The 23,544-nt window shown below is 42.9% G+C and overlaps 1 protein-coding gene across 2 annotated transcripts; it reads right to left on the bottom strand.

Annotated features, from left to right (window-relative positions):
• Positions 1–14,642: 14,642 nt before the first annotated feature.
• RNF6 (ring finger protein 6) lies at positions 14,643–23,079 on the bottom strand. Of its 2 annotated transcripts, none has more exons than XM_052650215.1 (5): positions 22,989–23,079; positions 22,573–22,658; positions 20,346–20,556; positions 19,171–19,266; positions 14,643–16,532 (listed from the first exon to the last, which is right to left on the bottom strand). In XM_052650215.1, the coding sequence occupies exons 3-5, from the start codon at positions 20,536–20,538 to the stop codon at positions 14,812–14,814; spliced, it is 2,010 nt and encodes a 669-aa protein (XP_052506175.1). In that variant the 5' UTR covers positions 20,539–20,556; positions 22,573–22,658; positions 22,989–23,079; the 3' UTR covers positions 14,643–14,811. The 2 variants fall into 2 exon arrangements, with proteins under 2 accessions (XP_052506175.1, XP_052506176.1); XM_052650216.1 differs by having other exon boundaries at positions 22,942–23,043.
• Positions 23,080–23,544: the final 465 nt, after the last annotated feature.

Genomic DNA, 23,544 nt, shown 5'->3' with positions numbered 1-23,544 from the left:
ACACTTCCTGGTTGAAGAACTAAGGTCCCACATGCTGTGTGGGGTGGCAAATTAAAAAAAAAATGGAGATGATAAATAAATTTAAACCCCCTCACTTTTGTAATAGTTTTCCTGGTTCTAATCCAATCCCTCCTCTACCAGGGTAGCATTATGGAACCTTAGATCTGGAAAAAAAGCCTTAAAGGTCATTGTATTAGTTTTCCACCAAATTTGATGGATTGAAACACATTACTTGATTATCTTACAGTTCTATGCATTTAGAATTCCAACAGGAGTAAAAAAATTCAACGCATGTCAAAAAATCAGAAAGCAGGGCTGTGGTTGTTTCTGGGGGCTCTTGCTGGGTTGGTAGGGTCTTTCTTGCCTTTCTTACTTCTTTGGAGGCTAACTTTATTACTTGGTTTGTGACCCCCATTCTCCTTCTTCAAAACCAGCAATGTTGCCTCTTCTGACCCTTCTTTACATCATCCTCTGATTCTGACCTCAGTGGTGAAAGCTTTTCTGATTTTAAGGACATGGGGTTAGACTGAACACCCTCAACCCCCTGCCAATAATCCAGGATCATCTCCCTACTTTAAAGTCCTTATCTTAATCATATCTATGAAGTCCCTTTTGCCATGTCAGGTAGCATCCACAGGTTCTAGGGATTCAGTTCAGTTCAGTTTAGTCGCTCAGTCATGTCTGACTCTGCGACCCCATGGACTGCAGCATGCCAGGCCTCCCTGTCGATCATCAATTCCCAGAGCCTACTCAAACTCACCAGTTGCATTGGTGATGCCATCCAACCATCTCATCCTCTCTCATCCCCTTCTCCTCCTGTCTTCAAACAGTGTCCTTTCCAAAGAGTCAGTTCTTTGCATCAGATGGCCAAAGTATTGGAGATTCAACTTCAGCATCAGTCCTTCCAATGAATATTCAGGACTGATTTCCTTCAGGATTGACTGGCTGGATCTCCCTGAAGTCCAAGAGACTCTCAAGAGTATTCTCCAACACCACAGTTCAAAAACATTGCTTCTTCCATGCTCAGCTTTCTTTATAGTCCAACTCTCACATCCATATATGACTACTGGAAAAACCATAGCTTTGACTGGACTGACTTTTGTTGACAAAGTAATGTCTCTGATTTTTAATAAACTGTCTAGGTTGGTCATAGCCTTTCTTCCAAGGATCAAGCATCTTTTAATTTCATGGCTGCAATCACCATATGCAGTGATTTTGGAGCCACCCAAAAATAAAGTCTCTCACTGTTTCCATTGTTTTCCCGTCTATTTGCCATGAAATGATGGGACCAGATGCCATGATCTTCATTGTCTGAATGTTGAATTTTAAGCCACTTTTTCACTCTCCTTTTTCACTTTCATCAAGAGGCTCTTTAGTTCTTCTTTGCTTTCTGCCATAAGGGTGGTGTCACCTACATATCTGAGGTTATTGATATTTCTCCCAGCAAGAGAAATATTGATTTGATTCCAGCTTGTGCTTCATCCAGCTTGGCATTTCTCATAATGTACTCTGCATGTAAGTTAAATAAGCAGGGTGACAATGTACAGCCTTGACATACTCCTTTCCTGATTTGGAACCAGTGTGTTGTTCCATGTCATGTTCTAAATGTTCCTTCTTGACCTGCATACAGATTTCTCAGGAGGCAGGTCAGGTGGTCTGGTATTCCCATCTCTTTCAGAATTTTCCACAGTTTGTTGTGATCCACACAGTCAAAGGCTTTGACATGGTCAATAAAGCAGAAGTAGATGTTTTTCTGGAACTTTCTTGCTTTTTTGATGATCCAGCAGATGGCAATTTGATCTCTGGTTCCTCTGCCTTTTCTAAATCCAGCTTGAACATCTGGAAGTTCACATACTGTTGAAACCTCGCTTGGAGAAGTTTGAGCATTACTTTGCTAGCTTGTGAGATGAGTGCAATTGTGCGGTAGTTTGAACATTCTTTGGCACTGCCTTTCTAGGGATTAGGACATGAGTATCTGCTGGGGAGGGTTGTTATTCTGCCTACTTTCTGCAAGAAGGAATCCCCTGACACATGCTGTTTTGAGTACTTCCACTGACAGCAGGGAGGTTTACTTTATGAGGCTGCCGAGGGTCATGTTCAACTCTAATCACCTCTAATCTACAAGTGATAACCAACTCTAAATGTCAGAAGATGAGTATGTTCGGTGCCAGCAGTTCCCATGCACAGGTCTTTGCTTTCAGAAATGCAGAAGAAAACCCAGTCTGGTATCCCCACTTACATACGTCCACGTGACATTCTTAAAAAATTTGAAGACAGCTAGAAGATTTTGCTGTTATTCCTTAGTCGAACAAACTGAGAACCTATTATATGTGGGTTCTATTCTAGGCTTCAGAGATGGGGAAATTTATCATCCAAGGTCCTTAACCTCATAACACGTTACTTCTGGTGAAGAAAACAGGTGGATGATCCAACAAACAGTGTTAGCATTGCCTTGAGTACCACCAGATCAAGGGTACCAAAAAAATTCTTGAAAGAATGGATTTTTAAATTGTATTTATTTTTGGCTGCGCTGCCTGCGGCACATGGGCTTTCTCTATCTGCATTGAACTGGGTGTACTGTCTAGTTGAGCAGGCTTCTCATTGCAGTGGCTTCTCTTGTTGCAGAGTATGGGCTCTAGGGCGAGTGGGCTCAGTAGTTGAGGTGCACCGGCTTAGTCGCCCCTCAGCATGTGGGATCCTCCCTGACCAGGTATCAAACCAGTGTCCCCAGCATTGGCAGGCAGATTCCTAAAATCGGGACCACCAGGGAAGTCTGAAAGAATGTTTTTGTTTTGTTTTGTTTTTAATCATGTAAATAACAATCATAGAAAGAAGTTAGAAACTTTGTACATATGTTTCAAATTTCAGGGTTGGTTTTTGCTTTGGATTATAATGGGGGTAACATCAGACCCTTCTCACTCCCACAGTCCTCTGAAAATCTTACTCTAGCCCTGAGGGAGAGAAGATTTTAGTAAGAGAGAATAGTTTCAATTAGAGTAAGCCAAGATGATTTCCCGGAAAAAGTTGAGACTTCCAAGATGAGTAGATTTAGATAAACAAAGGCTAGAGGGGAAGCCATGCTGTAAACTTCTGCTGACGCCATGGCAGCCAGAGAAGACAGGACTTGGGCAGATAATCCTTTCAGTTTGGGCTGTGGGTCAAGTATATTCAGAGCATTTTACTGCGAGTTTTTAAATAGAAGTCTTCTCAAAGGCACTGAGAAGACTAGGAATTCTGTGGCGACAGGGTAGCACAACACCTCCCTCTCTGCAAAGAGTCTGTGAAACAAGAAAGAACCATCTCTACAGGCTACAAACTCTAGAGCTAAACACTCTTTGTGTGTTAGTTGCTCAATCATGTCCAATTCTTTGCAATCTTATGGACTGTAGCCTGCCAGGCTCCTCGGTCCCTGGGATTTTCCAAGCAGAATACTGGAGTGGCTTACCATTCCCTTCTCCAGGGGATCTTCCCGACCCAGGTCTCCTGCATTGCAGGGGGATTCCTTACCTTCTGAGCCACAGAGAAGCTCAAACACCCTTTAGATGATTGAGTTTATCTGAGTCTCCCGCTGAGCTCCAGGCACTGGCAACCTGTACAATCTGGGAGATGCTCTGGAGGGTGAAGTTCATCAGGTCGTTTTTTCTTAGTCACTTAACTTCTACCCTCTTCCCTGTGGTCGAAAAACATGCTCGCCATGTGCATTCTGGAAAGTGTAATTTGCATTCAAACTGTATACTGCTGCTTCTGAAATATAGATGAAGTGAAATATTGTAAATAAACATAACTGATTTTCACTCCAATTTCCTGACAGAAAATGAAAATTTGGTTGTTGTTTTTTTTTTTTTCAACTCAGTTTTCTAGAGGCTCTGCAGCTGACACCATAACATTGAATGTTCACTGGTAGACTGAATTATCTGTTGACTTCACCTCTTCATTGCTTAGAAATTGGTGCATTTTATAATTAACATTTGAGGTCTCCCCTTCGGCTTTCTTATTTGAATGCTTTGTTGCAAAGTAATAATTTTTTGTTGTTGTTGTTGTTTTGTTTTAGGCATATTTGCCTTTAAGACTCAGAACAATTCTGACTTATTTGACTCTAGGTCAACTTCAGCCATATTTCCAAAAACCTTCTAAATGATTGCTGGAAGTGTTTCTGGCATTGTTTTGGTTGGAACCAAGTTTGTATCCTATGAGGATAATCTCATTCTCAGTGATTCTTATTTTTAAATTTTGTTTGGTCTCTAAGGGGGTATGCTGAGTTAAAACTTGAAATTGCATTATAAGTGAAGGCAGGGTCTAAAATGAGAACTAAAAGATGGTATAATGCTGTCTGAATAAACAGTGAGACGATATTGGTATCATTCTTTTTCAGTTCTCTGTGAGGTGCTGGAGGACTCTGCTCACCCTCTCACCTGTATCAACTCATAGAACTTGGGTCTGATAGTAGCGAAGATCAAGTGGTTCCCCTTCCCTTAGGGCAAAATGGAATCTTTCTGGGGCAGGTGACCACAACTTGGTTTCTTTCCTTATTTATACATAGGTTTGGATGTTTAAAAATGTAACATGATTAAGACAGTTGAAGCAAACCAAGCTCTACCCATTTAATGTTCACACATACTGTAGAAAATAATCAATAACCTAACCCTCAAAGCATGCCCTTAGGGGAAATTCTTTCCTCCGGTGCAGTAGGAAAGTTGGCAGACTTAAGGTATGACCACCACAATATCACATCATTACTGATATGGTAGCCACAGACAATGGGTGGGATCTCTGAGAACACAGGAGACTCCTCCAAGGAGATTTGCAGGAAGTGGCAAGGAGACTTTGAGAAGAAATGGAGATCACCCATGAAGAAGAACTGTAAAAAATGGTTTACTACCGTCAATTTTACCCAGTTTGTCACTGTTCACCACACCTCTTCCCCAGAGGATGGCATGGCTGGGGGGTTCCTGGGTTTTGCACCGCTGTCTACAACAACACTCAGATTCTTTGGTCACTTAGCATGAAACAAAAATCCAGAAATCCAAGATCTGCTTCTGGTACTGCTACTGGGCCTTTTGATTGATTTGGGCATATTATTCATTTCTCTGTACTTGAGTTTCTTCCAAAATAAACATAAATAATTCTTACCTAACCTACTCTCAACTTGGTTTGAATATCAAATGAGACATGAAGCATGAAACCTCTTTGGGCAGATGAAATGTCATAGAAAATTAGGATGATGTGCTGATGAGTAGTATTATCAGCATTCCAGAGTGGGGCTGGCACCCTATCCTTCCTTTCCAGATTATTGGCAGTAAGAGAGCATCATATCGTAATCAGACTGGGGGATTCCCATTCAGTTCAGTCAGTTCAGTCGCTCAGTCGTGTCCGACTCTTTGCAACCCCATGAATCGCAGCATGCCAGGCCTCCCTGTCCATCACCAACTCCCGGAGTTCACTCAGACTCGTGTCCATCGAGTCAGTGATGCCATCCAGCCATCTCATCCTCTGTTGTCCCCTTCTCCTCCTGCCCCCAATCCCTCCCAGCATCAGAGTCTTTTCCAATGAGTCAACTCTTCGCATGAGGTGGCCAAAGTACTGGAGTTTCAGCTTTAGTATCAGTCCTTCCAAAGAACACCCAGGACTGGGTTCCTTTAGGATGGACTGGTTGGATCTCCTTGCAGTCCAAGGGACTCTCAAGAGTCTTCTCCAACACCACAGTTCAAAAGCATCAATTCTTCGGCACTCAGCTTTCTTCACAGTCCAACTCTCACATCCATACATGACTACTGGAAAAACCATAGCCTTGACTAGACAGACCTTAGTCAGCAAAGTAATGTCTCTCCTTTTGAATATACTATCTAGGTTGGTCATAACTTTTCTTCCAAGGAGTAAACGTCTTTTAATTTCATGGCTGCAATCACCATCTGCAGTGATTTTGGAGCCCCCAAAAATGAAGTCTGACACTGTTTCCACTGTTTCTCCATCTATTTCCCAAGGAGTGATGGGACCGGATGCCATGATCTTCCCATACTGTTATTCATCAAAGAGTTTTGTGTCTGTGCCAGCTTCCTGAAAACCTAGGAAGCACTGTGAGTCCAGAAGAGGCATTCATTGTTAGAGCTCAGAGGTAGAGTGCTTTAACAATGATACAAGACAGCTTCTTATCTCTGCCTCAAAGCATCACTAAACACCCACCCCAAACAAAAAAGGAAAACCTTTAACTGATTCCCAGAAGCACAGACTTTGCAGAAAAGCTGGAAGAAAGAGGGTCAGTGAGCAAGAATAAAAATAGTAGAGTACAATTAGGAAGGAAATACAGAGACGTCAGTATCACCCTGGCAGATCCAGAACAAGTAATGAACAAAAGTACCCCAAGGCTAAGCCAAATGGCTCATAAATTGGATATGAGTCAGCAACAGAAGTCCTTTCATTAATTAAGCTCAGGACTGGGAACGATGTTAACAATATTTATGGAGGACCGTGTTCTGGGGGGGGCTTTTAGTGTATACATGCATTATCTTGTTTAACCCCACTAGGCAGGTATCATTGTATCCATATTTTACAAACCAAGAAAACATTGCCCAGAGCATTACAATACTTGCCCAAGGCCTCCAAGCCATCATGTGGCAAATCTGGGCCTTGAGCTGACATCTGTCACCCAAGTCTGTGTTCCTAATCAAGACTGTCAGTTGCCTCTCTGAGAGCATCCTGCTCATGGAGCACAATGGGCGCAGTTCTGGGCTTTGGCAGAGGGACTTGGCAAACCTTAAGAGGATCCTGTGGGTAGAAGTGAGAAGAATAAAACAATTTAAACGTGGGAAACTGCTCAGTAGGTTAGTACTTGGGAGTTATTGGTATGAATTACCTCTGGGTTTACTGCTTTCTGGACTATCCAGGTGACTTAGTGGTGAAGAGTTCACCTGCCAATGAGACCTAAGAGACGAGGGTTTGATCCCTGTGTCAGGAAGATCCCCTGGAGGAGGAAATGGCAACCCACTTCAGTATCTTGCCTGGAGAATCCCATGGACAAAGGAGCCCAGCAGGCTACAGTCTATGGAGTTGCAGAGTCGGATACAACTAAGCGACTGAGCACACACACAAAACTGGGAAAGAAAGCTAAGCGGAAACCCATAGGAAAGTTAACTTACCTCATGACAGCTGAGGTTAAGCAATAGAAAATGGTTATTGGTGGTTTTGGAGAGAAGCAGGATTCAGACTAAATGAGGATCCAGTTGTGACTGTTTCTGGAAATGAAGGATGCTACGTGTTTGTGGCGACCATACGGGCGCACCATGCAAGAGAGCCTGCAGTGGGACACAGCTGAACGACAGCCTCCAAGTGTCACCCTTTGGTCTTGCCAAGGCTTCCAGGTCCAGACTGCAGTTCTTTCAGCTGCCCCAGGTAATAACTGACCTGAGCGGGGACAAGAGCTGGCCCATCCCTGCCCAGTGGGGGACTCCCCTGCCAGCCCTGACGATGCCCCCCTGAGGTTCCTCTCCCAGAACCGCCCAGTGGTCTGAAGCTTCTCCTCACCAAGGCGCCTCCTTCCCTCTTGTCTGAGGTGTGAGTCATGCAAAGTAGCCTGGACGTTCGCCTCACCTGCTCCTGCTCTGACCCTTTTATCCTTAACAGGTGTTTCCCCAGTAAATCTCTTGTATGTATAATCTTTGGAGGAGGAAATGACAACCCACTCCACTATTCTTGCCTGGGAAATCCTATAGACAGAGGAGCTTGGTGGGCTCCAGTCAACAGGGTCGCAAAAGAGTTGAGTATGACTTAGAGACAAAACAAAACAATAATGTATAAAGCTGTCAAGTGTGTCTGCTTCTGAGACCTAGACTAACATCATGTTGTGTTTTGAGAGGAAAGTAATCTTTTGTCTTTAAAAGTAGGCTCTGCGATTAACTGAGACATTTGCAGGGCAGCCTCCCGGGGTTTCAAAGAGGATGTGCTTAGTTAGATAGTCCATCTTCTCCTAGGCCTCAGATTCTATGAGTCTGTCTCTGGGGCTTAAATATAACAGAAGTTGAATGTTCCTAGTTTATTTCATTTTTATAAGATACTCAGTGTTATACAGCCCAAGAAATATGACCTTAAAATGTTTACCTGAACGATAATGAGAAATGCCTGAATGACATCATCACTGTCCCTGTTACCATCTCTGATCTGAAACCTGCACGGCTCTAGCAGATGCTGTTAAAGTTACTGCGGAAGTGAATGCAGCCTCATATTCATTTGTACTAGAAGGCCACATGGAGAAGGCAATGGCACCCCACTCCAGTACTCTTGCCTGGAAAATCCCATGGACGGAGGAGCCTAGTGAGCTGCCATCTATGGGGTTGCACAGAGTCGGACACTACTAAAGCAACTTAGCAGCAGCAGAAGGCCACAGATCTGAGGACCAGCTTTGGAACTGAATTGAATCCCGAGAGCAACGTGATGAACCAGCTCAAACTTCCCCCACTCAACAGTCTTCAGAGATGTAGTGCTGAAAATAAAACATACCAAAAAAAAAAAAAATATATATATATATATATACTTGCTGAAAGTATTTATGGATCTGCAATTATCTCAGGGGCAGAAACATCAGGGCCTAATACACTCAGAGTCACTGAAAAGTACCCTCAACCTGTCTAAAGACATCAAGGCAACCACCAACAGTGGCACACACAGCCACATCCTCTGAAACACGAACATTTGGCCTTCTCAACAAAAGGCAGCTCTGGTTTCCCAGGAAATCACCTCCCATGTCTGTGTTGACAGATATCCAAGGTCTCTGATTTCCAATGTTATACAAGGTTGAGGGGGAGACTCTGCTGACTCTGCAGTGGAAGCAAAACCACCTGCTTCATTTGAAGCACCATTCCTACATGATGTCTTCTTCCTCTGGCTGGAGATTATTCAAATGGAGAGATGCAGGAAGATGAAAAGTTCCTGGTAAGTTCTTGCATGGGAGGATCGATAATATTCATAAAAAGCCTCAGACGCAGCCTTTTAACTCTGACCTTAACGCAACATCTTCAGATGTCTTTTATTTAAGGGCCTAGATCTGATAGACAGAGTGCCTGATGAACTACGGATGGAGGTTCATGACATTGTACAGGAGACAGGAATCAAGACCATTCCAAAGAAAAAGAAGTGCAAAAAAGCAAAATGGTTGTCTGAAAAGGCCTTACAAATAGCTGTGAAAAGAAGAGAAGCAAAAAGCAAAGGAGAAAAGGAAAGATACACCCATTTGAATGCAGAGTTCCAAAGAATAGCAAGGAGAGATAAGAAAGCCTTCCTCAGTGATCAATGCAAAGAAATAGAGGGAAACAATAGAATGGGAAAGACTAGCGATCTCTTCAAGAAAATTAGAGATACCAAGGGAACATTTCATGCAAAGATAGGCTCAGTAAAGGACAGAAATGGTATGGACCTAACAGAAGCAGAAGATATTAAGAAAAGGTGGCAAGAATACACAGAAGAACTGTACAAAAAAGATCTTCATGACCCAGATAATCACAATAGTGTGATCACTCACCTAGAGCCACACATCCTGGAATGCGAAGTCAAGTGGGCCTTAGGAAGTATCACTACGAACAAAACTATTGGAGGTGATGGAATTCCAGTTGATCTGTTTCAAATCCTGAAAGATGATGCTGTGAAAGTGCTGCACTCAATATGCCAGCAAATTTGGAAAACTCAGCAGTGGCCTCTGGACTAGAAAAGGGCAGTTTTCACTCCAATCCCAAAGAAAGGCAATGCCAAAGAATGCTCAAACTACCGCACAATTCCACTCATCTCACACACTAGTAATGTAATGCTCAAAATTTCTCCAAGCCAGGCTTTAGCAATACATGAACCGTGAACTTCCAGATGTTCAAGCTGGTTTTAGAAAAGGCAGAGGAACCAGAGGTCAAATTGCCAACATCTGCTGGATCATCGAAAAAGCAAGAGAGTTCCAGAAAAACATCTATTTCTGCTTTATTGACTATGCCAAAGTCTTTGACTGTGTGGATCACAATAAACTGTGGAAAATTCTGAGAGAGATGGGAATACCAGACCACCTGAACTGCCTCTTGAGAAACCTGTATGCAGATCAGGAAGCAACAGTTAGAACTGGACATGAAACAGCAGACTGGTCCCATATAGGAAAAGGAGTATGTCAAGACTGTGTATTATCACCCTGCTTATTTAACTTATATGCAGAGTACATCATGAGAAATGCTGGACTGGAAGAAACACAAGCTGGAATCAAGATTGCCAGGAGAAATATCAATAACCTCAGATATGCAGATGACACCACTCTTATGGCAGAAAGTAAAGAACTAAAGAGCCTCTTGATGAAAGTGAAAGAGGAGAGTGAAAAAGTTGGCTTAAAGCTCAACATTCAGAAAACGAAGATCATGGCATCTGGTCCCATCACTTCATGGCAAATAGATGGGGAAACAGTGGAAACAGTGGCTGACTTTATTTTTGGGGGCTCCAAAATCACTGCAGATGGTGATTGCAGCCATGAAATTAAAAGACGCTTACTCCTTGGAAGGAAAGTTATGGCCAACCTAAATAGCATATTCAAAAGCAGAGACATTACTTTGTCAACAAATGTCTGTCTAGTCAAGGCTATGGTTTTTCCAGTGGTCATGTATGGATGTGAGAGTTGGACTATAAAAAAAAGCTGAGCACTGAAGAATTGATGCTTTTGAACTGTGGTGTTGGAGACTTTTGAGAATCCCTTGGACTGCAAGGAGATCCAACCAGTCTATCCTAAAGGAGATCAGTCCTGGGTGTTCATTGGAAGGACTGATACTGAAGCTGAAACTCCAATACTTTGGCCACCTGATGTGAAGAGCTGACTCATTTGAAAAGACCCTGATACTGGGAAAGATTGTGGGCAGGAGGAGAAGGGGATGACAGATGATGAGATGATGAGATGATTGGATGGCATCACCGACTCAATGGACATGGGTTTGGGTGGACTCTGGGAGTTAGTGATGGACAGGGAGGCCTGGCGTACTATGGCATAGGGTTGCAAAGAGTCGGACACAACTGAGCGACTGAACTGAACTGATTCATCTCTTTTCTGGATTCATCCTTATAATATAGATTATGCTTGATATCTTTCTGGAGCAGTTCTTCTCTCATCCTTGAGACAGAAAAGATGTATTTGCACATGGAAACATGACATAATAGTTACAAAAATAGAAAAATATTTTTTCAGGGGAGCTCCTTGGTGTTCCAGTGGTTCAGACTCAGAGCTTCCAGTGCAGGGAGCATGTATTCGATCCCTGGTCGAGGAAAGTAAGAGCCCACGTGTCACACATGGGGTGTGGCCCACCCCCCCCCCCCCACACACACACACACAAAGGAAAGAAAATGTCTTTAGGAAGGAGTTAGACAGAAAATGTCTCAAGGCATTTCTGCTTCTGTGAATGCAGTGTGTGGGAAAAGCACCGGTTTGGAGGCAAACAAATAGTCCTGTAACTCTGCCATCTACTGTGTTAAGTCAGAGGTCCCCATCCTTTTTGGCATGGGGGACTGCTTTCATAGAAGATTTTTCCACAGACCAGGGTGAGGGGGGCAATGCTTTCAGGATGATTCAAGAGCATTACATGTATTGTGCACTTTATTCCTATTATTATTATCATCAGCTCCACCTCAGATCATCAGGCATTAGATCCCGGAGATTGGGAATCCCTGTTAAGTGGCAATAATACTTCAAGGGGCTCACGGGAGATTTAAATTGTGAAGTCACATTAAAGATTTTTTTAAAAAATGACCTAAGAGTGGATGAAAGGTAACCAAGTCACAACAATGCTAGTTGAAATTATAAAACTCTGCGATACAAGAGGGGAAAAGGATGTAATGTGTAGGAAAGTGAAAGTCACTCAGTAATGTCCAACTCTATGATCCCATGGACTGTAGCCTGCCAGTCTTTTCTATCAGTGGAATTTTCCAGGCAAGAATACTGGAGTGGGTTGCCATTTCCTCCTCCAGGGGGTCTTCCCGACCCAGGGATTGATCTCAGCTCTTCTGCATTGCAGGCAGATTCTTTACCGTCTGAGCCACCAGGGTAGCTGGCTGGAAAGCTGACAGAAGTTTGCAAGACAGCCACACTCCACAGAAAAGGCTCTAAGGACATGTCAGGGAAGCTAATATTCAAATGGAAGATTTTAAATGATCTGTTCCTTTCTACATTGGAAGCACAAAGGGTACAATCCTTGCTGAGTAGATGCTACAAATAGATAATGAGCCTTTGTATTTGTCATGGGGTTTGTTTACTGGAAGATAAATGAAATTATCAAAGAAAACACTTCTTTGTTCTCAACCAGGATACCAATTTACCAAACTCATTAGGCATTCCTGCTGCTTTCATGGAATTTTCCATACTGCCCACCATCGAATTTCACACCCAGTGCCTACCTGGGATCTCTCTGTATGCAGGTCTTCCCACAACTTGCACCAAGCACCGAGATCTACGCGCCCTCATTTCTCCCTGACCCCTACTTTGTTTATTTCCCCATTTCTTTGTTCTGCTCTTGGGAGCTAGAACTTCCTGAGGAAAATTTCATCTGAGCGGTAACTGCTGGATTTAGTCTCTTGTTATGTGTGTGTGCGTGCTCAGTTGTCTCTTTGCGGCCCCTGGACTGTAGTCCACCAGGCTCCTCTGTCCATGGGATTCCCCAGGCAAGAATACTGGAGTGGGTTGCCATTTTCTTCTCCAGGGGATCTTCCTGACCCAGGGATCGAACCTGAGTCTTGAGTCTCCTGCTTTGGCAGGCAGATTATTTACCCCTATCATCACCTAGGAAGCCCATAGTCTATTGTCATACTGGGGTCAAATGATCACACTCAAATGAGTGGGACAGATACGTGAAGTTTTGTTTTTGGTAAATGTCTACACTGGCCAAGCTTATAACCTGTCCTCCCTCCTGCCCTCAGAGATACTTTACCTCCCACCTCTTCACAGTGAACAAGAAACAACAAAATAATGTCTTTTTTCCCCCAGTGTTTTTCTACCCTTTCTTTCCAGTATCACTGCCATTACCCTGGGTTAGATAATAACTGGTGATGATGATGATAAGTGATAGTAAAATTTTACAGCAATTGTTCCTTTATTGACTTTTTGCTTCCAATTTTTTCCCACTCCACTGCACTCTGCACACCAATTTTCCCAAAACATGAAAAATGATCTCACCCTTCACCAATATAATTTAGTAAGAGACACCTCAAGTCTGTAAAGTAAAAAGTCCTTAAGTCTAGTATTTAAAGTCTTCAGATCCAATTTCCGAGTCCCATTTCCGTTGCGTTCGAGCCCTACGTAAACCATTTACTCCAAAGTTACCACCTTTACATAAACCTTTCACTCCAGGAGTGAAATACTCTCCCTAACAACGTCTGTTCATATATTCTACTGAACAAAATGCATTTATTCACTAACTGGAAAGAAAAACTAAGTCTTGAGATATACCTCAATTTCACAGAACTGGTCTTGAGGTGCTTGTTCTTGTGATTTTGTCCAAGCAGTGTCATCACAGGAAACTGTCATTTATTAATGACATGAACAAACATGAAAGTCCAAACAGTAACTCATTAACCGAGTTTCCATTTCTAAGAGCAAATGTCTTTCCCATGGGGAGAGGGACTCTGTCTCTCCTCTATGGAATCCTTGACACCTATAACACTGCCTGGCATCCAGCTGATGTGAAATATTTATTTCTTTCAGTGAATAAACCACAGTGGACCAACAGAAAATAGTTGACATGTTTTAATATTTATTGGTAGAAACAGATCTTCAATGCATACTTTGTGTTTGTATAAATTCTACATTCTCTTACTTTTGTTGTCATCGTTTTATTTGGAGTTTTTTGGCCTCCAAGTGAACTTAACATAGTATCTATGCATTTGATTCTTTACAGATTTTTTTTTTTTTTGGATTTTAAACTAAATTTGAGAAACCATGCATGTTGTACATTTTACTTAATTTAATCCAAAAAATGGTTTGCACTTTCAAAAAAGTCACGAAAAGGCAGAACTCAAATAACCTCTATGCTCTAAAATGTCCATGTTCCATTTCTGAAAAAAGAAATACTTGTTCAGTGTTATATATTGCTTGCTGTCTAGTAAGTCAGATTGTCAGAAACGCTTCATAAATTATCTCTATTTTAAAATATCTTAATCCACTTCCTCCCCGAGATGATCCTGCAAATATTAAATATTGTGCCATATGCAGTAATAGCCCAACAGCTTAAGATAAGAACCAAACCAGTAGTTTTCAGACTGAATATTTTAACCTTAAAATTATATACCTATATATACACATATTAAATTTAAGTACTGCATAATAAATTTAACATTTCAAGTAACTTAAGTGCATTAAGCAAACATTCAGCCAGGGACTCTTTCATGAAGACACTTTCCTTAGAATGAAAAGTTAAAGGAAGGCTTATTTAGATACCAATGTCTGGACACAGTATGAAGCCTATGGGACCTGAAAGTCCAAGCAAAACCCTGCAGGACTTTTCGGACAAATATTGACTTGTAACCTACCAAACTGTGCAGATACAAAAGTGCTTAGCATGAACAAAGTTACCAAAATAAAAATATTTTGAAGGTTATTTGGTTCCAGAAATAACTATTCTGTACTTTAGAATAATTCAATATTTGCATTTTAAACTTGCTATAAATTTACTCTTTTTAACAAGTTAAAAAAGCACACACAAAAAATAGTTCAAACTATAATCATCTGCGATTTTTCATCCTGGTAAGCGCATCACAAATGATTCAAGAAAACAATGCCTGAACACAGCTCCCCGGTGGTGTGCGTCTGAGGGACTCCGGGCATCACCCGCTGTTGGCTAGGCCGGACCCTAAGACAGGCTGCCGGCAGACGGGGCAGGTGCAGTTCTCTGAGAGCCACCGGTCGATGCAGTGGATGTGGAACTCGTGCATGCAGGGTAACTGCCTGAGCTTGTTTCCGGCCACGTAGTCGCTGATGCACACACTGCAGGCCTTGCCCGGCTCACCGTCCGCACCGCTGTGCTCGTAGTTCCGGGTGGAGAGATTGTCGATCTGCTCTTTGGTTAAACCACGCGTGGGGTCGTCATCGTCCCCCTCGTTAAGCAGGAAGAAGTGAGCGAGGCGAAGAATGGGTAGTGTTCCCGTCTCCACTAAGTTACCTGAATTCCGCGCAGGACGGCCCACCACGGGGTCGCTGGCTAGGGTATGAAGTGGGGTGAGCTCCACGCGGGCCAGTCGGCCCCGGGGTGCTCCTCCCGCGGGAGGGCCGGCGGCCCCACCCGGGGGACCCGCGTCTGAGCGCAGCGCCGGCCCGTGCGGGCCATCGCTCTGCGCCTCTGACTCTGACTCGGCCTCCATGAGAGAACTCAGCTCACCAAAGCCAGTCATGATCTGCCTTAGAATTGATCGCAGCGCCGTGGAGGACGGCTCGGCGAGCTCATGCTCAGACACCCTGCGCAGCGGCACGGTGATGGTGCTCACATAGGTGCGCATCCCCGAGCGCTCCTGGCGTGAGATGCTGCGGTGGAAGCCTCCACTGTTTCTCTCCAAGGAGATCTGGTTCTCCGCCAGCCCCACCCGAGACCGAGTCCTGTTGGCGATGCTGTCGCGGTCGCTGCTCTCTCCGGGACGAATCCTCCTCACCTGCAGGTCCAGGGTGATGGTCGGGTGTCGCCGCATGGCTGTGGGCAGCCTGCTGGGCTCCTCCTCCTCCTCTTCCACCGTGATTCTGGACACAAGCCTGGAGTTGGAGAAGAGTGAGGACGCAGCCCCTCTGCCTTCTGGGTCCTGCTCCAGGAAGACCCGGGTTACCCCTCTCCTCCTGACAGACCGCCTGGTGCTCTGCTGGAAAGGCCGGCTCTCTCTCTGTGAATTATGGTAAACTGTGCCATTCGGTCGCTGAATCGGCGACCGGCTCCGACTCCTGAAAGTAGACCGTAGTCTTATGGGCTCTAGTCTTTGGTTTGTATTCCTCACTGTGACATTGGTTCTGGCCCCATTTTCCCAGACATGGGCTGCTCCAAACCGCTGCCCCTCCCTCTGCCTGAGTTCACTCCCACCTGATGGGGTGCTGAGATGAGTGAGGGGGGCACCAGGTCCAGGACTGCCAGATGCACCCCCAATTCTATTTCTTAGTCTTCCCAATGGAGACAGAGAGCCTTCAACTGAGCTCTGCCCTCCGGAGCCAAGGCGTGTCCTGGGAATGCGGGCACCACGGCTGAGATTCCCTGCAGCCTGGCTCCTGGTTCGCCTGGCCACAGGACTGCTTGGTCTCTGGGGCCCATCTGCAGCCTGATCTTGACTGACATCTGAGAAGGGCATGCCCACAGAGTCTTCGCCATCCATTTCAAATCCTCTATTCTCGTGGTTGATGTGGATTTCCAGACTAAACCGAAACTCTCCACTGTGAGGGTTGGTTCGACTCACAGCTCTCCAGGTCTGGTTCCCATTCTGCCCACTTCGAGTTGCGTTTCCTGTGCGAAGAAAGGTGTTCAGCCATTCCAGCAGAGAATCTTCATTCGAACCCTCTTCAGGGATTCCTGAGTCTGGAAAGCAAACCAAATCAACTTAACATCAATTCCTGAAATCCATCTTTGGATTTTCATTGAAAGCTTGTAAGATAAAGTTTTTATTAAATTAAATTATATTTAAGAACATCTGTGCATTTGAATGAATGAAAAACAGCCAAAAAGAAAATGAACTTTCTAAAAGAAAGGTGTATACTACAAGTGTACTATAATACACAGTGTGAATTAACATTATAAAATCTTAAATACTGTTTGTGCAGAGGTGTGAAGAAATCTTCACTCTTGCTTTCTATAGGCCTATTATTGGCAAAATATTAAGGCAAATGAAAAATATAACCATTACCAAAACTGTACATTTAAATTGCTTTATTCATATGGTAATATTAATAAAACATGGCAAGAAAACATACATAATTCACTTGAATTTGTAGAATCCTTTTGGGAAAGTTAACAGTGTTTTTTGCAACTAGGTATTTTGGTAACCTTAAGAATCTTGTTTCTTAGAAACTGCCAAAAACATGTAGCTTAAGAACTGTGGCTTTATGAGTACAATATTAGAACCATAATATGTCTTTATGTAAAGAAAGGAAATTTTAAGCATTTAATTCAGTTCTCTATGACTATATCCTTACCTGTAAATTTGATATAATAATAGGATAGATGTCAGGGGATTATCATGAGGATAAAAGAAGACATGGTATATGATTAACATAACATCTGGCAAGATATAATATGTGAGAAAGCACTCAATAAATGTTAGCCATTATATATAATACAATAAAATACATTTTCTGTTCATTTAGAATGTGAGCTGCATGAAGACAAACAAGTTTTGTCTTATTTTGTTCACTGTTAAATCCCCAACCTCTATTCTATTTGGTACAAATCAGACTCTCAATTAATACTTCTGAATGAATCAATTTAGAAGTAACTGTACCCCTGACAGACTTCTTTGACTATGACAGTGCTACTGTGGGAAGCTTACATTTTCTGTTTTTAACCAGTGGGTTATTAAAGTACAAAACTCAATGAAAGGCATTGTAATGTGTATTAACTACACAGATTTTACCCTTAAAGTCTGTTCTACTCAAAAACAGCTATTAAATGGGACTGCTTTGATTTTATTTCATTACTGCAATCTCTCATAAAAAAATGTTCTTTATTAAAGTTAAACCTATTAATCAGCTGCTGATTATCAGTAAAATAAGCAACTTTAGCCATATTCTAAAAATATAAGCTATTTCATTTGTAATGGGTACATTTTCCATTAAAACATATCTCAAAGGACCAGTCTTACCAGCTATACTCATATAGTACAATCTGTCTATATCAATGTAAAAAAAACAAGAGTTAATTTCCACTTTCCATTTTAATTTGCAAAGAGATATGAGTAAACAGCAGGTAAACATTAACTCATTCTAAATGCCACTGCTTTAATTACTAGGATGCAGTGATGATGATGCATGAAAGAGGTCAACTCATATCTCACAAAATCTGTGGTCCCTTCTTCCACTGTAAATGCACTGTGATGGTCCTGGGCACAGCCTGGCAAGCAGGGCGTTCACAGGACTGAGTTCTCATCAATGGAACTGGAGTGGAAGTGAGAGAGCTCATTTTCAGGCAGGTGCCTGCGCCTCCCTCTGGACCTAGAACTGTCAGTTGGAACCTAGATGTGGTGGTGACTTAGCTTGATCATGAAGGCCGCACCACGGAGCAGCAGCAGTCAACGTCCAGTAAACCTTTCTGCAACAGTGGAGGTGCTCTGTCTCTGTGCTGTCTGATACAGAAGCTACTGGCCACATGGGACTATTAAATGCCTGAATGTGGCTAATATGACTGAGGAACTGAGTTTTCAATTGTATTAAATTTAAATAGGCCCATGTGGCCAGTAGCTACTGCACTGGACAGCACAGTTGTAGAACCACTCTGCTGGCTGGGCAGGTCCCAGTAGGCTTTATGGAGTAAAGTGTGTCTGCCCTGGACTGGTAACATGAAAGAGGAGTAAACTTATATCTTCCCGAGCCAATGCAATTGGGGTTTTTAATAGTCTACACCCTAATTTATACCATGATCTTGATATAATATGTGAAACTTCTACTAACAAATACTTGTGGGGAAGGAAGTGGTAGGGCAGACCTTAATGCTGGCTCTACTTTTAATTCTATACACTTCTGTTTAGTTTGAAATTTTTTTTAAGCAATTTGTTTTTTGTAAGAACTTATGACTTAGTGTTTGTTCAGTAAAATGATACAACAAACATAAAAACAACACAGCAAAGCAACAAACAGGTTTCTCTGACTCAGTCTTTCTGTGTTGCTCTGTATAACTTTTTAAAAGCCAAGCTTAGTTATATTAATTTAAAAATAAAAACTAGTCTGTACATTCTAAAATTAAAAAGAATTCTGCTGGCAATTAATATACTATTTCATACACAGGAGCTCCTGAAGGCAACGGGTGTATAAGACATCTTTATATGCAACCTCTGTCCTGTACTGCCAAACTGTACTGCTTTGCATATAATTCATAAATACTCCCTGAATGAGTATCACATTAAATCTGAAAAACACTAAAAACCAACGTCAGACAAGGTCCTGGAAGCTCATGTCTGCTATTACTCCAATCAAACCTGTTCCTTATAGAAAGGAGTCCATAGTACCTCTGGTGTTTGTCCCATTCCTCAAGTCAGGCTGAGATGCTATTTGTTCCTTGACACCATCTAACCGCTGTTGTAATTCTTCTGATGTTATTTCTCCTAAAAAACAGAAAAATGCTCACTGAAATTCAAATTTTTAAATTACTAAGTTTTATGAAAACTTATGGTCAGACTAATCTTCAGCAATCTGTGAAAGACATTCTGTTTTCATTTCTGTAAACTGAAGACAGTAAAAACTATTTACTTGATGCAAATACACATCATTTTGGTTGTTTCATTTATTAATGTTTTATTTAAATTAAAATAAGATTTAATTTGAATCATTAATAAAGTGCTCCCAGTTGATATACTTAGGAACCCATAGGCTATAATTCTATGGATTTTTGTCAGAGTTAAAAAGAAATTAAGAGGGGAATATTTCTAGAGAAAACTTCAAATCTTTACTTGAATTTTACCTAGTTCATTACATGGGTAATCCACTATATAGTATGCAAATATGCAACATAGAAATATATTACATACAAACCTCCAAGTTTCAACCAGTTCATTGTGAAATTTGATTTGTAAAAAAATTATGGAGCAAGTCTGACTCTGGAGGACTTATTAGTTCAAGTAAATAAATAAACAGTAACATGAGTTAGAATCAGGTTTGAAATGAATAGTATTTGTACAAATATTACTTAAGAGAAATAGGACCACATATGTAAATATTGGACACTATCATGTACATGAACCACTTGGTTTTTTTGACACTTGTATAACAGTGCTATATATTCAATATTCTTGTTTGGTCGCTAAGTCATGTCTGACTCTTGTAAGCCTGTGGACTGTAGCCCACGAGACTCCTCTGTTCTTGAGATTTCCCAGGAAAGAATACTGGAGTGGGCTGCCATTTCCTCCTCCAGGGGATCTTCCTGACCAGCGATCAAAGCGAATCTCCTGCATTGGCAGGTGGAATCTTTACTGCTGAGCCACCAGGGAAGCCCCAATATTAACCTACTTATGACATAAAGAAGTACACCAGTGATTTTTCTATGTTGTTATGTTACAAAGCTCTTGAAGTCACCAAAACAGTACAATGTATTTTGGAACAGGGAAGATGGGGGTAAAAACCCCTCCTAATGCTGAAACTTTTAATAATGCTGAAAAAGGTATTTTCTCTTTTACCTATCCCTTACCAGGAGTGCCTAAAAGATTATGGTCTCTCATCAGCCGGTAATCTTCATCATTGAGGTTGTTTATAAACTGGTAATAGGCTTCTTCTCTGTGGAGACGCTCTTGCTGCCACCTTCTCTCATTTTCTTGGTGATGCTGGTCTTGGGATGAAGTTTCTTCACCACCGTCAACTGATTGAGATCTAGATCGATTCATGCTGAGACTCCCGGCTTTCTGTTCAAACAACAAACACAAATTCAAGGTATTAGTCATGGACTGACTAAACTCATGGCTTCATGTTTGTTTTTTTCATTTTCATTTTAAAAATCTGCCCACTACTCAAATACTTCGTATGCCAAGTCTTGCAGTGAAAAACTTACATGTAAAATAAATATCAATACTAACAGCTCCTAGGCAATACAACACAACTGGGCCTACTGCTTTGCTGAAAGCTGCTCTTGAAGTCAAAATGGATTTGGTTTCACCACACATTTCTCATACTTGAAAACCAAAGTGATTATCTCACTTTTACCTCTTTGACTCTCCTGTAAAGTTGGTTTAATATATTCCAAATATCTGAATACTTTATGTTAGCATACAGATTTTAACCTTGAATTATGCACATTCTTTACTTAATAAGCATTGGGAGGGTATTGTTTACATTTATTCCCAGTAGGAGTTTTCTTCCCAAAATAAAGTTCATAAATGTAATATTACCCTGTTTGCATTTTGTTGAAGTAAAAATAAGTTAGCTGAACAGACCTGAAGTTGACCTCTCTTACACCTCACAGGAGACAATACTACATGCACAACTCTGGGGATCCTGCAAGCACATCAGAACTCTTGTACCTCTCTATAAGAACCCTGTTTCTAAGACTGGAGTGGTTAGTCCAGAGGCTGCTGAGTGCCAGTGAAACTTCCTGACCTTGCTGAGGCAAACACTGCTTTTGGATTATCCTGAAATGTTATTCCTGAGAAATTTACTTTTAAGCCATAAGGAAATCAAGGGAAGAACTATTTATTTCATAAATATCTTAAAATTTCTTAAACATATCTAAGTCATTAAAGCTTCAGTTCTCAACTGGGAATGCATACCAAACTCACTTGAGGAAATTTTCCAGAATACAGATGTCCAGAGTTCACCCCCAATCCAGGTCAGAATTTTCCAGGGTAGGGCTCAGGTCTAACTGCAAGAGCTAATTTGGGTGTTCTGTGGCTGAAATGGGGCTTCCTGAGTGGTGCCAGTGGTAAAGAATCTGCCTGCCAATGCAGGAGATGTAGGAGACACAGGTTCAATCTCTGGGTCAGGAAGGCTCCTGGAGGAGGGCATGGCAACCCACTCCAGTATTCTTGAGTGTGGGTTCTGGAGAATCCCATGGACAGAAGAGCCTGGTGGGCTACAGTCCATAGGGTCACACAGAGTCAGACATCACTGAAGCAACTCAGCATGCATACATGTGGCTGCAATAAACCATTCCTTGACAATTTCCAGTATGTCACTAACAGATATGTATAAGACAGCATATAACTTAATAGAAGCTAGAGGGTCAAATGACTAGGTGGCCAATGAAGCAACTGTTATGACTATGACTCAGTATTTAACAGGCAAACTATTGATATTTTGGGCTTCCCCAGTGGCTCAGTGGTAAAGAACTGCCTGCCAATGCAGGACACTCCAGTCCGATCCCAGGGTCGAGAAGATCCCCTGGAGAAGGAAATGGCAAGCCACTCCAGTATTCTAGCCTGGGAAATCTCATGGACAGAGGAGCCTGGTGAGCTACAGTCCATGGGGTCGCAGAAGAGTCCGACATGACCAAGCAACTGAGTAACAAACCACGAATTGGTACTTTAAAAACAAAGTGAAATTAGCCCAGGAGTGTAACTTATTGTATGAGTTAGCTACTATCCAATCTCACACACAGTCCAACATTAAATTACAAGGGTTTTTTTTTTTTTTAACAGGGATAACGTTATTTTTAAAAGATCTGTAGCACTATGTAATCATATGCAAATAAACATTATCAAACGTTCCCGATTTCTTTTCATGTTCAGCATGGTCAGGACTAGCCCATCATTAGCAAAGAGCGTATTTGGTAGGAACGGCAGTAATGTGACTTTTGTATAGTAAAAGATTTTAAAAATTTCAAACCTGTCACAAGACCAAACTAAATTAGTATTAGTCAAAACTTTTGAGCTTCTCCTCAAAAAGGTAATTCGTACAATTAAACACAATTAAATCCAAGTGAATACCTTATTTTCCTTTCAACATGCTTTTAACAACATACGCAGTGGTATCCGTCCTTCCATTGTCTGTGCTTTTTTTGACGGCTGCCCATCTGAAGCGATAAAACAGTGAATGAATTCAGTCAATGGCTTCTGGGAAGGCGAGGAAACGGGCTACCCGTCTCCAAACTCGGCTGCAAAGCCGAAGCAAAAATCTCTAGTGAATTCTGTGGACAGACTCATCTAGAAAACGAGATGCCCGGACAACTAGGTCATGAACCCCCCGCCACCCTCCCCCGTAGCAGAAACTAGGCCTCTCCCAGAGTGACAGTTCCTCTCTCAGGGCCCTTCCTTCCCACCCCGCTCGCTTTCGGAGACAGTCGGCCTCAGGCTCACTTCTCAACCTTCACTTTCTCGCCACCCCTGCCCTCCGCCTCCGATACCGGCTCCTCTCCTGGCCGTTGCGACGGAAGCGCGCGACGGGGGTAGGATCTCCAGAACAATAAACAAACGAGCTCAGGCGGCCCGACCAACCTCTTCCCAAGCCGCCCCCGAGTAACGAACGCTTCCCATAGCGACCCAGATTCCCAAGGGAGGCGGCTGACAGACTGCGCCTCAGCGCCAATCACCGGCCAGCGCGGTGCAGCGGACGCGCGGGTAGCCAATCAGAGAAGAGGCGGGGCTGGGGGCGGTGCCGCAGGGGGGCGAGAGTGGGGGGCGGGCCGCGTCTCCCGGAAGTTCGCGGGAGGCCTGGAGAGTTCCTAGGACCTTACCTCGCCCGCGTTCGGTCCGCTTCCCTCCAGCTGCCAGGAGAGGAGAAGCGTGCGTCCCGGAGGCAGTGACCCCGACGACGGGCGGGGTTCGCATCCGCGCCTCTGGAGGCCGCTGCCCTCTGTGGGCGTGTGCTGAGGAGAGGCCTCCTGCTGTGCCGCGGGACAGTCCAGCAAGGCTCTGGAGGCGGGACGGCCGGGCCGCGCCCCCTGCGCGACTGGAGATGCT

This window comes from Budorcas taxicolor, chromosome 12 (genome assembly GCF_023091745.1).
Source record: "Budorcas taxicolor isolate Tak-1 chromosome 12, Takin1.1, whole genome shotgun sequence".
NCBI classification, from domain to species: Eukaryota; Metazoa; Chordata; class Mammalia; order Artiodactyla; family Bovidae; genus Budorcas; species Budorcas taxicolor.
Note: the sequence above shows the minus strand (reverse complement) of the source record. Positions and strands in the feature narration are given on the sequence as shown.

What these genes read in the sequence shown, in the direction of transcription:
- RNF6 (XM_052650215.1), bottom strand. Translation starts at nt 20,538, where the DNA reads ATGAATCGATCTAGATCTCAATCAGTTGACGGTGGTGAAGAAACTTCA. An exon ending in TAATCTTTTAGGCACTCCTG is followed by an intron (nt 19,267 to 20,345) that starts GTAAGGGATAGG and finishes TCTGTTTTTTAG; the next exon opens with GAGAAATAACATCAGAAGAA. An exon ending in GAATGGGACAAACACCAGAG is followed by an intron (nt 16,533 to 19,170) that starts GTACTATGGACT and finishes TTTGCTTTCCAG; the next exon opens with ACTCAGGAATCCCTGAAGAG.